A 13,843-nucleotide genomic window follows, 5' to 3' on the forward strand; every position below is an offset into this window, starting at 1 on the left:
GCTATATATTCCGATTACATTGGGCAATGTGGCAGCAGTTGATGCTAAACAGTCGAAATGAAGCTCATTTACGCGGCTTGCGTATTGCTTGGCCTGGCCTTAAGTCACGCCAGTGCCAGCTGCTCGGCTGATTGTCCCGACACTGAGGATGTGGTGTGGGCAGTTGGTGGCGGTTGCAGTGTCTTCCGTAATAAGTGTTACTTCGACAGGGAGAACTGTCACAGGAAGCCGCGTAAGCAACTGAACTTGTCAATTCATCTCAGTGAATATTTCATTAAAATCATATTTAATTGACAGCACTGACCATTTCCACCAAGGAGGAGTGTCAAAAGCTCTGCCCTAGTGTCTGCCCACTAATTTATCAACCAATTGGGGGCACCTATAAGGGCCAATCAAGACACTTTGGCAATGCATGCGAAAAGATTGTGCACACCTGCCGAACCGGCGAAAGTACGTAATCTTTTATATAAACCAGAAGCCTAATTGATATCTGTTTTCTTTTTTCAGCTTTCTTGGACTAAAATGAAAACTTTTAATTAAGTGAACGAATAGAGCAAAATTTTCAATTATCTTTTAGTTATTTTTACATTTAGTACTCATATCATACAAATATAGGATAGGAAACGTTTGAGGATTTGAACATTTTGAATATGCTATAATTGAATTATTTAAAAAACCTTTCCTTATTTGGGTCACAGCTGTCAAAAGTAATTAGCTGCTCTGTCTTGACCTCAACGTATTTATGTGATTTTTGTTCATATCTTTAATTTGTTAATTAACTTTTGTGTATCATTAAAAAGATAATATTTTATATAGACCTTAAATTTGGTTTAATGTGATTGTGTTGATATATATGATTGTCAATCAGAGTCTTTTAAGACAAGCTTTTAAAACGAATTCCAAACACAGTTAGACAGGTTAGGCTTCTCTCAATGCATTTCTGCCCTGCGATTTACTTGTTAAGAAGACTTGTTAGCAAAGTCAAAATATTAAGTTTAGAGTAAATAAGAAATAGGCTCGATCAATATAATCAAAATTTAGTATAAACTTTAACTCAATTTTAAACTCCAATTAATTAATACTTTAACAATTATAGTATGTTGGAAAACAATAGGTTTCGGTGTCTGTGTTAAGCCCTTTCCCAGGAGCTTCATGAAATTTCGTCTATTTTCTAGATTCAATATTATCTAATTCATATTTTACGGAACTTGGCTCCATTAAAATCGTATATGAATGGGCAACATATTCTATAATAATTCTATTTCATCTACTATAATAATTCCATCATATTAAAAACTATAAAAGTATTAAAAAAGTAGCAGAAGTGCAAAAAAGCCAAATATTACTTTCCTAAATTGAAACCTGTTTTATAACTTAAAGACGCGCAAAACTTGTTTACTTTTTATTTACACAGTTATTTTTGTTATATATAACTTTAATGAATGTTCGAAAGAAAAAAAAAACAGTGGCAATTGCTGTCTAGATGGATTTTTACTATATACTATATACTATATACGAGCAATTCAACATGAGTTTGAAATTTGAATACTGATCAAAAGTGAGTGTTGTTTTCTTTTTTTTTTTTTTTTTTTTTTTTTTTTTTTTTTTGTAGACGGCATTGATCAAACAAATAATAAAGAAGTCTTAATTCTATGACCCTGAGTCAATTGTCCAGATATAGAGAATGTTTTGTTATGATTTTGTTTTTGCAATAGAAATTATAATGTTGAGCTTAACTCTGATCGAGATAACAGATTGAACATGTGTATCTAATTGAATATGGATATATAATATGAAATAGCTTGAGGTTAATGATTTCAGTAATCTAGGACCATGAGTCAGAGAACAAACATTTTGATTCATTTATTATACGACGAAATATAATATTACTAAATTATATTCACATGGAGTGAAGATGGTAGTGATATACTATAATAAAAGTCCAATTAAAGAGCAACTACGTTTTTCAATGAATAATAATTAAAAGCTGTCGATGAAGCGATAAAATTAATATCTATTGTGGTTGTATAAACAAACATATAGGTTCGTTACCTGTCGGCTTGCAAAAATCCCACGAAGTGACGTCAATGCATGCAAAGTCATATAAAAACGTGCCGATGCCGCTGAAATAGCCAAGTTACGAAGCAAACCGTCAATGAGAGAGATGTGGAATAGCAGCAAAAATCAATTGGCATTGGCAATCGCCTTGCTTTCACTTCTGGCCATACTGAAGGGAACGGAGGCTCGACACAGCCTGTTCGACTGTAATGTGAAGTACAAGTGCTCGGCGGAGAAAGATTACATCTGGGCAACCGACGAAGAGCGTTGTCATGTTATCCACAACAGGTGCCTGCTAGAGGTCGAGCAATGTGCGCGCCGTGATCAGGGCAAGGCGGAGTTGGTGGAGACGGATCGAGAGACTTGCAAAAAGACCTGTGAGAGGCCGTGCGAGAGAAACTTTGAGCCCGTCTGTGCTCAGTTCTTCCAGGAGGAGTACATAACCTTCAGCAATGAGTGCGAGATGCGCAACTATATATGCACCCACGAAAGGGGTGAGTATTAACTGTGAGTGTTTGAGAATAATAAGCAACTGATCTACAAACTTCTCAACAGCCTACTCGTTCTACGATCTTGGGAAATGTGTTAGGTTTCCCCCATCGCAAAATTAAGGAATGCAATTAATTGTTTTGTGGAGAACAATAATTGTAAACATTAAAATTTATTTTTGTATTCAATAAAAATATCCATACACAAAAGTCATTCAACTCATTTCACAAAGTCAGACAGAGCTCCAATTATTCGGGCCTTAAGCTTCACACACTTTGTATTTTTAGTTGTAATTTAAATTATAAAATATGAAGTTCAGAGATCAGACATCGCTTCAAACTGGAGCAAATCCAATGTCAGTAATTTATTTTGGGATCAGGTTATTAGATATATCAGATATATCAAGTATTTAACTTTGCCTTGTTCTTAATTTGATTGTGTAAGGACAGATTAAAATCTTAATTGAGTGCCTTAGCCAAATTTTGTTGGGAGTTTGGTGTTATAAATAAGCCGGACTTTCTCCTTAAAGACATCAGTTGTCCACAAGCAACACATACAGAACCTTCTGAAGTAACATCAACAATGGCTGCCATTTTCGTTATCCTGCTGAGCTGCCTCGCATACGGCATTGTAGCCAGTCCCTCGCAAATTGGAAGCTTGCCTGGCGGTCGCCCAGCTCAGCTTGTCCCGGCTCCTGTGGTTAGCAAACCATCGCCATCTTACTTGCCACCAGCTAAGCTGGGCAGACGTCCAAGTGCTGAGCCTGTTGTGTCCATACCCTCGAATCCAGCTCAACCAGCTCTCGGATCTGTTGTGTCCGCACCAGTTGCGCAGCGCCCGGTTTCTGGTCGAGTTCCTGTCAACGTGGTTGACATACGTAAATCATCTTACCGTCCGGTTGATCCTGCTTCATCTACCCAGAATCCATCTATTCAGAAGCCAGCTGTCCAGAAACCAGCTGTCCAGAGGCCATCTGTGCAGAAGCCATCTGTCCAGAAGCCAGCTGTCCAGAAACCATCTGTCCAGAAGCCAGCTGTCCAGAAGCCATCTGTGCAGAGGCCACCTGTGCAGAAGCCATCTCTCATCGGAGCTCCTCGCCCCATTGTCCAGCGTCCTGTTGCCCCTGCTGTGCCTGTGCAGCGGCCGGTCTCCTCTGGTTCTAAAAGCGGATCTCGCACTGTCGGCCCTAACGCTCCTTACTAAATACCAAGACCCCCACTCAAAATTGTGACCCTCAAAACTTGCGATGAAAACATTTATTACAACTTTTCCAAATACATTAAATTACTAAAACAAACACATAGCTAAAAAAAAAGAAGTATTTTAATCTTTAATCTTGAAGACAAAATGAAAATAAATAAATTGTTGTTTCGAAATACAGGTACATAAATAAAGCGTTTTGATATTCTGAAGTTATCAAACATTTTAGATTTCATTCAGGTATAAATTGCATAAGACGTTGCAGTAGGAAGAATAAAGTTTCCATACTGGTTGAAATATTACTACCAATACACGCAAATGCGCAGTCATCATATATATTGTAGATTGGAAGAGTCGCATAGTTAGGACCTTCTCAATACGTAGAATTTATATTCGAAGTCACAAATAAAGTTATGAACAATTTGGAAACAAGAATGAAGGTATATGTTGCTCGACTAGATAATACCCTTAACCCCGGCAGATTTGTCTCTTTATATATTCTCCTCAGTTTATATGTGTTTGTAGGGTGTAAAGAGGGAAGGGGAAAAATAAGTATTGTAAGAACTGATATATCTTCTAAAGAATCGGCATCTCTTGGGCAATACGCATAACCTTTTTATACACCGCCATTTCACTGATTAAAAATCTAGAAAGTCTTCATCCATTCAAACATAATTCAATATCTATGTCTATTCTTAGAAGTTTTGCAAACGTAAAATGCATATGCTGCTACGTGCCTTTGCTAATTGGTCAAAGGTCAAAGGTTTTTTTTATTAATATTTCAAAGTTACTTAATGGATTTTAATGCAATTTTTGTAATATTTTGAGCCTATATCCAATTCTCATAAAACTAGATGTAAAATCTATAGACTAGAGCAGATGTAAGGTCATAAGAGCTAATCTAATAGCTGAATTTAATTAATGCTTATGATCGGAAAGAGTAAAGCGGTTAATTTTTATAGTATAGCAACTGCTAGCCATAAGAGTGATAAAAGTTTTTATAAGAATTTATTTTCCATAATTAATTTATTATATGTATACATTATACGTAGCGTGGAATGATTGAAAGTTGAGTTAAGCCCTCCCGGCCATGCTTGTATATTTCAAACTTGTACAGATCAACATTGAATTACAATCTATACTTTTATTGCACTACAATCTAAACTCGTACCGCTAAGTTTAGAGATCAACCACCGCTAAAACTGGAGCAAATTACAGCTCTCCGATAACCGAATCAGGTTACTAGATTTATCAAGTACTTAACTTCGCGTTGTTCTTAACTGTTTTGTGTGTAGGGACAGATTGAAATCTTGATTGAGTGCCTTGGGTAAATTTTTATATGCATTTGGAATTATAAATAAGCCGAGGTTTCTCAAGAAAGGCATCAGTTGTCCCCAAGGAACACATACAGAACCTTCTAAAATATCAACAATGTCTGCCACTTTCGTAATCCTGCTGAGCTGCCTCGCATACGGTATCGTAGCTAGTCCTTCGCAAATTGGAAGCTCACCTGGCGGTCGTCCAACCGTACCAGCTCCTGTGGTTAACAAGCCATCAACATCTTACTTGCCACCAGCTAAGGGAGTGGTCGAACCCTCCGTTCCAGCTCCTGCAACTGTTAGGCCTGCACCAGTTACTGTTCGGGCTCCAACTAACGTGGGCGGCAAACGTCCATCTTCTTATCGTCCTGTTGTTCCTGCTCCATCTGTCCTGAAGCCATCTGTGCAGAAGCCGTCTCTCATCGTAGCTCCTCGCCCAATTGTTCAGCGTCCTGTTGCTGAACCAGCTGCACCTGCACCTGTTCCACAGCGACCGATCTCCGCTGGACGCTCCAAGAGCGGATCTCGCACCGTCGGCCCGAACGCTCCCTACTAAATATCATGAGACATGTGGCACTGAAAACGTTCGATGAAAATGATCATTGTATAACTTTCGAATCAACTATATAAAATTACAAAAATATACAAATAGCTGCAACAAAAAAAACATGTATTTTATTATTTCTAGCGAAGCAGAAAATTGAATAGATTAATTGGATTTTATTTTTAGTAACACAGGCAATGGTATAGTTTCCTATTTAATTCAGGAAATGTGAATGAAGCAATATATCAGCAATAGATGCCTTATCATACAATCAAATTCATAATTGTCACAAACACCTTGTTAAGAGGCTCATAGATTCTGTCGCAGAACTCATATACAAAGTCTATAACTATTTGTTCACGGACGATTTATCTTGCTAAAGTCACTGGTTTAGGTCATAAATTAATTAAGAGTAAATAAGAAAGCTCTATTCTGAAATAAATAAAATTAATATACGACATATACAGATTTTAATATAAGTTTAGTTTTATTCAATGAAACGGAGAAGTTATAGGTTATTTAATGCAAACATGTTCTAAGTTTGCTATGGGAAGTCTATATAAAAGGCTTTAACTTCATGCGGGACATGAATACACCGACTTAGTAGATTTCGGATTTTGTATATATCAATCAATCAAATTTGTACAACAGAAGGTAAATAGAACATCGGAACATTAGAAAAAAATATTCAATAACAAATTTCCCATCGTAAATTCAATAAGTAATGCCCTTCTGTTTCTGTTTATTTGTACAACGGCTTTTTTTTTTATACAAAAACAGAAGTATTACAATTTGTTTGATAAAGTCATCAAACTCACTAAGCGAATTACTCGGGTTTACCCATTTAAGCTTATCAGAGTTGATACATTAAAGTTCTGTCTCGTAGTCCTAAGTTCAGAGTTCAACCACCGCTACATACTGAAGCAAATCCAAACACTGTTCAAATTGGGTTTTTAGATTAGATCAAGTATTTCATTTCGCATTTTTCTTATCTTTTTAATGACTAGGGTTTCTTAAAATTCATAATTGAGTGTTTTGGTCTAATTTTGTCGGGAATTTTGAGCTATAAATAAGCCAAGGTTTCTCAACAAAAACATCAGTTGTCCCTGAGCAACAAACAAGCAACAATCATACAGAGCCTTTTGAAATAATATCAACAATGGCTGCCACTCTCGTTATTCTGCTGAGCTGCCTTGCATATGGCATCGTAGCCATTCCACCACCACCAACCGGAAGCCAGCCTGCCGAACGCCCAGCTCAAATTCCCGTGCGCATTCCTGAAATTACATTACCCGCAGTTGATCTACCTGCGATTAACTTGCCACCATCTAAAGGAGTAGGCAGACGCCCTTCACCAATTGTTTGCAGACCCTCTGGTCGCCCAATAGCTCCAGGACCAGTCATTCCAGGACCAGTAATTCCAGGACCTGTTATTCCGGGACCAGTAATTCCAGGACCTGTCCTTCCAGGACCTGTCATTCCAGGACCAATAAAACGCCCAGGAGGTGGTAAACGTCCTGTCCAGCGTCCTATCCAGCGTCCCATACAGCGTCCTGTTGTACCTGCACCAAACCCAAAGAGCGGTTATGGCTCTCGTACCGTTGGCTCCACCGCTCCTTACTAAACATCATGATTTCAGATAAGTGTATGTGTATGCACTTATCGGATTTTACGACCCACAAATCATATGATGAAAACAATTATTATAGAATTCTTGACTCTATTACATACAAATATTAAAGATAAACTCATTGCAAAAAAAAAAAAAAAAAAAAAAAAAAACGTTTACAATTTAGTAACTTTAAAGACAATTAATTTTTAATTAATATTCATTTATAATAATTTATTATTTTTATTTAGTCAAAATGGGGATAGCTTCTTTATAATACCAATTTCTATCTAAAACTTTAAAGCTGAATTCATCACGTTAGATGGGAATCGAAATTAATATAATATACTAAGTCGAATATACGTAGTCGGATGCAACTGAACGTGTTATACTAGTTTACGCTTCGATGAAACTCAAATCAATTAAAATTTATGTTATTTACCGAGGTAAGTATAATTGGATTTAATAAGTCTCTCTTAAAGACAGAAACATGTCTAACATGTTAAGTAATTCTAGTGGGAAATATATGACAAATAGAGTTTACCCTATCCAAACAATCCACAGGGAATAATATTCCGAGAATATTATTTGAATTTAAAGTATTTTGCCTAAATTACAAAAACCAATATGCCCATTTCACTTCATTAAAAATCATTAAAATGTATTTTAAAAGCTTAAAAAATTTATATTATTTACTATTTGCATAGACCTTAACATTATTTTACTTATATTTATTTTTGCTGTCGTCGGGATTTAAAATCAAAAAAATTTTTTTTTTTGTAAAATTTTTGGTTAATTAATACACGTGCTTCATTTTTAAATAATATGAGGTGAATCTCCGAAAGTAAGTTTGTTCTCATTTAAAAGTGGCGTGTGTCGAATAATGAGTCCCTATAAATTATTGTTATATAGTATATACGTCAAGCTGTAATCTTCTTTGCCAATTAAATAATAAATGATTTTCTTTTTTAATTGTAAGAGTTGAATCTATAAAAGCGCTGAGCTTGATAGGAATAAGTATCATTTGTTAAATAAATAAATGCTGTATTTATTTACTAAAAATTCAAATATTTATTCTTTTGTCGATAGCAATAATGAGTTCTACTCTCGTTATCCTTCTGATTTTTTTCGGATACGGCATAGTTGCATGTTCACGGCCCTATCGACCATCCGTGGGTACTGGCACTACATTGCCCGTAAGCTTCGAACGACCAATTGCTGCTGGATCTACTATACTTACACCTGTTCAACAACGGCCTTTTTTTGCTGGAACTACCGAAGGTGCTATCTTGGAGCCAAGCAGAGACCGCTCCAAGACTCCCTACTAAATATTATTAAGATATGAATTCCACTTGTGATACTACTAAACATACGCAACAAATTTATATATTTACTCAAATAAAAATATTTTAGAAAATAATTTCTTGCTTATTAATTTATATTAACTATTAATTATAAATAACAGTTTCAGGCGTTGATGGTCTTATTGCATATTATAAAATATACGTTTACTTTTTACGTTTAAACTATGAAACCCCTAAAAACCAATTATCGATGGCTCCCGTTTATATTAAGAAAGCCTAAAGTCGCGATGCCCAAAAAAAAAAAGAATGAACCAAAGTGGTATAGACTAGGTTGAAGAAAACGGAAGTACAATCAGATTCAATCAGGTTATGAAAATAGAAATAGCATAAATTGAGTTTAGACTGAGTTACAATAATATTTGCTGCACTGAAACTTCTTATCTGAATCTGCTTCTTATTTGCATAGCGTATGGGTTTTCATAGTATGTCCTTATACTATTGGAATGGTCTTTGAATCCAGCTTGAAAGCATAGAGTTGAGCTTAACTTTATAGATAGCTAGATAGTAAGGGCAAACAGTAATCATTTTGATATACATATATAGATATACTGTGTGATTTCCTTTGATTTGCTCCATCAGCATATAATTTTCTAAATATTACTATGAAATATAGATTATTTAGCAAATTTTGTGTACTCACATAACCTTTGCATTTAGCAGACGAATTTACCTATAAGGGAAACTAGCGTTATACATAGAAACGACATATGGTAGATTTTTATTAAATATATGCAAGCATTGGTACATTGACTTAGTTGCTGCAGAGTTTCCATTGTCTGGAATAGAGTAATAGAAAAATATATAGATAATACATGAAACAAATCTAAATCTATATTATTTTTGAAATTGGGCCAAGTCAACTTTTCTTTAATTATATGATTCATTCTGTAATCAGGTAATCAATGCATTAATGTTCACATGAGATAAATCAGCTGCGCCTAATTTGAACACACTAATTGAAATATTAATGCACTTGACGAATGAGCATTCAGGGATTGGATCTATAAAAGCGTCGAGCTTGATCAGAAAAAGTATCAGTTGTCAACGAACTAATTTGCCAACTAAACAAACATCTGCTTTTCTCCGATTACTAAAATGGCCGCTACTTACATTATCCTGTTGAGTTGCCTGGTGTACGGTGCCTTGGCTGGCGGCGCAGCACCATCCAAACTATCGCCAGTGGAAGGACGTCCGGTTGCCCAAGACGTAGGCGTTCCTCCTCTACGCCCACCAGTGGCAGGACCTGCTGTTTCGAGACCATCGAATGCCTATTTGCCCCCAGCTAAGGGTGTGGTCAGAGCTCCAGCTGCTTCTGCTCCTCTCAATTTGGCACCAGGTGCACAGCGCCCTGTTGATAATCGCGCTCCAGTCAATGTGGGCGGCAAACGTCTACCTGCTGACCGTCCCATTGTTGGTGCTCAATCTGTGAATCGCCAAACTGTCATCGGAGCTCCATCCGTCGGAGGCAAACGCCAGGTTATCCAGCGTCCTATTGCCTCGGGATCTCGTCTGTCTGCCCCCCTCAAGCAGCGATCATCTTATGGCGGTGCCGTACGACGAGGACCGGCAGTTGGCGGTGCGCGTCCAATCTCACCCATCCGTCAGAAACTGGGTTCTGACATTGTCGGCTCTCGCACTGTTGGTTCCCGCACTGTCGGCTCCAAGGCTCCTTACTAAACGATTTTGGCGGCAATATGACTCTTGAAGATGGAAACGGAAAATCGCTGATCACATTGAACACACAACAACAAACCTACTCCTAAAAATCAATTTATAATCTTTATTTTTCATATCGCATATGTTCTCTAAAAAATCTTAAATAAATTTCAAGCAAGACAGAATTATAAAAATTAAATTTGTTTTTCACTATAAGAAATCAAACATATCTTTGAAGGTTGTTCCATTGCGATATGTGTTAAGCAATGGTTATTCCATTTCTTCAAAATGAAGTAGTTTGATTCTGAAAGCAGCAAAATAAGATAAAGTGATTTTGATTTCAAATTAAGAAAGGGCTTTAAAATGTTTCATAAGATTAAATCTATAAAAGCTGCGTTGTCAGTTAAATCGTATTTTTCGTTGCGTTGACCTCAACTCAAGTAAGACAAACCTAACTTAAATTACTTGCTTTGTTTTTATCAATCTTTCACGGTAGCCAAATGAACTACTTTTTATACCCTGAACCCATTGAAAATGGGAAATCAGGGTATAATGGTTTTGTGAAAAGTATGTAACAGGCAGAAGGAATCATCGCAGACCCCATAAAACATATATATTCTTGATCAGGACGACGAGCTGAGTCGATATAGCTCTGCCCCTCTGTCCGTCCGTCAGTATGAGCAAAAGGATCTCAGAAGATATAAGAGCTAGAGAGCTGAAATTTGGCATGCATACTCGTGTATACCATAGGCAGTTCAAGTTTATCTTATTTTTTCGATAACTTATCTGATAACTTTTTTATCGAGAATAATCGAAAAATCGACATTGTTTTTTCAGCCTAATTTGAGCACTTTTAGACCTGGAGACTTCAAATTTTCGTTGTATATAAAGTTAATGAAAACAAAGATTTTGCAATTTACAGATTTTGGATACCACGCCCCCTTCTCCCCCAATTTGTAAAAAACGCATTTCAAGTACTAGAGTCTTGTGCCTTAGAACATTATGATTACGTTCTGAAAGTTTCATTAAGATCATACGGCTACAAAAGAAATTATTCAACAAACAAATTCTCATAATATTGCCCACATTGCAGCGCAGCCCAAGCGCAGCCGCTGCTTACTGCGCAGTTAGCAGAGCGCGTGCTTATAAGTGCATATGTATGTATGTGTGCATAAAAGAGGTCCAGAATAATTAGAATATCAGCTTGGGCGGTTCAGGCTAGTCGAGCAGTCTCGACTGGTGCCTTCTTACTTGTTTAGACTGTAATAAGCCCGTATGAATCTGAAAGAGAGAGTTTGCAAATGTAATTGATCCCAACAACATTGCTCTATTAGTCATAGAGAGCTGAACATCTTGGTAGATATCATCATCTTACTTAGTGGAAAAGATTAAATAGTTTATATTCATATATATAAATGTTCTATTCAATTTTAGGTTGTACTAGGTACTAACTTATGAGTTTATATAATATGCAATAAATATATTATTAGATGATAACATATTTATCGCAGAGCTAAAGTGTTGCACTAAGGAGTACAATAATATTAAATATTTACGCACTGGGAAATTCCGAATATAACTCTTCAATTAGATAATTAGATAATAATTTATAATTAGTTATTAAGTTAATTAAAATTAAATTTTATTTTTTAGCACTTAACGCTTGACCTTTTGCATGATTTAATTGGCAAATAAGATGTGGGTCAAGCAGCAGCTATAAAAGAGTCAACATCACGGAAAGGAACATCAGTAGCAGCTGGAAAACTTTCAAAGATGTCAATTATTAAGGTGCTGCTGCTTAGCTGCCTGGCCTATGGAGTCGTAGCCGTGCCTCCAGTCCCGCCGTATGTGTCGCCAATTGGAGCTGTATCGCCGGGTTACAGACCCGGTCTTCCAGGCCCTATTGCTTACGGATCTGTGTTGGGTGGAGGCATTGGAGGCGTTAGTAGAATTGGAGGAGTTGGTGGAATTGGAGGCATTGGTGCAATAGGTGGAGTTGGAGGAATTTCATCCGGCTATCCGTATGGTAGAGTTAACCAGCAGATACCTGCTTACGGATCCCTCATTGGTCGTAAATTCGGTGCTCCCGTTGGCATTGTTGGTCGTCCTCGCATAAACCCTGGCTACCAACAAGGCATTGTGTCTCCAATCTCTTCAGGTTATGGCTACCAGGGAATCCCCAATAAATATTCTCGTGGTCCCTATTAAATCTTAATAAAACGAAAAGTTTACTCGGGCTTCCCAATTAAATATGAATAATTGACACATAACATAAAAATGCTTTAAATTGTTGTCATTTAATTTAAATTCATAAATATTTTGGTGTAATTTAAACAATGTTTTTGCTGCTGCTTCAATATGAGATTCAGACAGCTGTTTATACAATATACATAATACATAAGCCATAAGTACTTTAAACCGTAGCCGGGTTGGCTTAATGCTCATTGCCTGTGCAATTCCTCATTAGTTGTCACGATTGCCATAATTGGCATATAGAAGACTTCATTACAGCCACGGCTGGATTTGGGGTTGTTGGTCAAAGTTATTTAACTTTTATAATGGCGCTCAGCGAAAGCCGAAGCAGTGTGAAAAGAAATAACATGATCGTTAGGCATTTGAAAATCAACCTTCGCACACCCAATTGGTAAATGGCTCAGGGTCGGCTCTGGTCGATTATTGGTGTCTGGCTGATATGCAACAATAAGAGCAAATTATGCTTACTATTCGCCTGAGCTATCGCAAATCCAATTGCTGTGATAAGTGCTTTTTTGCAAAAATGAAATGTCATGGCAATAATGATTTAAGAAATCTATAGACAAAATTTCGAGAAAAAAAAAAATGTACAAATGCCACCATCGTGGCAAATGCTTCACTTCACAATTTTACAATTATGTAAGCGTAATAAAATTGGCTTATACTACACTTCAGACCACTTGGGAGCATGTGCCGGAGGTGCTCTAAATCTTTAGCCAGCTATGACTCAGACGGAGCCCCGTTGCCAGCTGCGCGTTTTGGGGTGTCTGCAGAGTGCCAAAAAGTTTTAATTTCTATGCCATATTCGTGCGTTTTTCTTATACAATTAGCCAGGCGGCTATTAAATCAGTACATACATATCAGCAATTGCTCAATCGCATTGATCAAGTAACAAATAACATTGTGCCGAAAATTGACATTTTGTAAGCATTTTGAAAAGTGAACGCAGCAGCACTCACAGCAACAACAACAACAGGCCTACATACATGTGGTGCGTTGGTAAAAATCTTGAACATGTTAAGAATGCCCGCAAGGTTGTCTACAACCACTGTGGCAGCCATTCAGCGCCTCCAACTTAATTAAATTGGCTTAACATGGACCATTTGTGGCTTAGTTGGCTAGCTGGCGGCTCTGTCCGACTAATCAAATTGCCAATTTGAAGGCGCATTTGCAATGAAGTTAGGCCATAGCAACGAGCTTTTTGTCAGGCCAACGCCTAACGATTCCATTATGATGCACTCGGCTGGCCAGCAAACAAAATGGCATGCAATAAATATTAATTAAGCAACTCAATGGCATGGGCAAAGGAGAGTGAGCAACTAATATGCGAACATGTTAATGTTTTGCTCTA

At 37.0% G+C, this 13,843-nt stretch overlaps 4 protein-coding genes across 4 annotated transcripts; all 4 read left to right on the forward strand.

Moving 5' to 3' along the window:
• The first annotated feature begins 11 nt into the window (after positions 1–11).
• LOC108621206 (U-Kazal-Dg21.2) lies at positions 12–824 on the forward strand. Its single transcript, XM_018018387.2, has 3 exons — positions 12–232; positions 298–450; positions 508–824. Exons 1-3 carry the CDS (start codon positions 58–60, stop codon positions 519–521), a joined length of 342 nt encoding a protein of 113 aa, XP_017873876.1. The 5' UTR covers positions 12–57; the 3' UTR covers positions 522–824.
• A 1,268-nt stretch (positions 825–2,092) lies between these two features.
• LOC108621202 (uncharacterized) lies at positions 2,093–2,756 on the forward strand. Its single transcript, XM_018018381.2, has 2 exons — positions 2,093–2,552; positions 2,614–2,756. The coding sequence occupies exons 1-2, from the start codon at positions 2,156–2,158 to the stop codon at positions 2,667–2,669; spliced, it is 453 nt and encodes a 150-aa protein (XP_017873870.1). The 5' UTR covers positions 2,093–2,155; the 3' UTR covers positions 2,670–2,756.
• Positions 2,757–3,057: 301 nt separating this feature from the next.
• On the forward strand, positions 3,058–3,959 carry LOC149270292 (uncharacterized). Its single transcript, XM_089462544.1, has one exon. It carries the CDS (start codon positions 3,130–3,132, stop codon positions 3,748–3,750), a length of 621 nt encoding a protein of 206 aa, XP_089318670.1. The 5' UTR covers positions 3,058–3,129; the 3' UTR covers positions 3,751–3,959.
• A 5,634-nt stretch (positions 3,960–9,593) lies between these two features.
• Positions 9,594–10,438, forward strand: LOC149270293 (uncharacterized). The gene has a single exon (XM_089461674.1). The coding sequence runs from the start codon at positions 9,679–9,681 to the stop codon at positions 10,258–10,260; it is 582 nt and encodes a 193-aa protein (XP_089317800.1). The 5' UTR covers positions 9,594–9,678; the 3' UTR covers positions 10,261–10,438.
• The last annotated feature ends 3,405 nt before the right edge of the window (positions 10,439–13,843 follow it).

This window comes from Drosophila arizonae, chromosome 2, assembly GCF_054131065.1.
Source record: "Drosophila arizonae isolate 15081-1271.41 chromosome 2, UAZ_ARI_1.0, whole genome shotgun sequence".
Classification (NCBI taxonomy): Eukaryota; Metazoa; Arthropoda; class Insecta; order Diptera; family Drosophilidae; genus Drosophila; species Drosophila arizonae.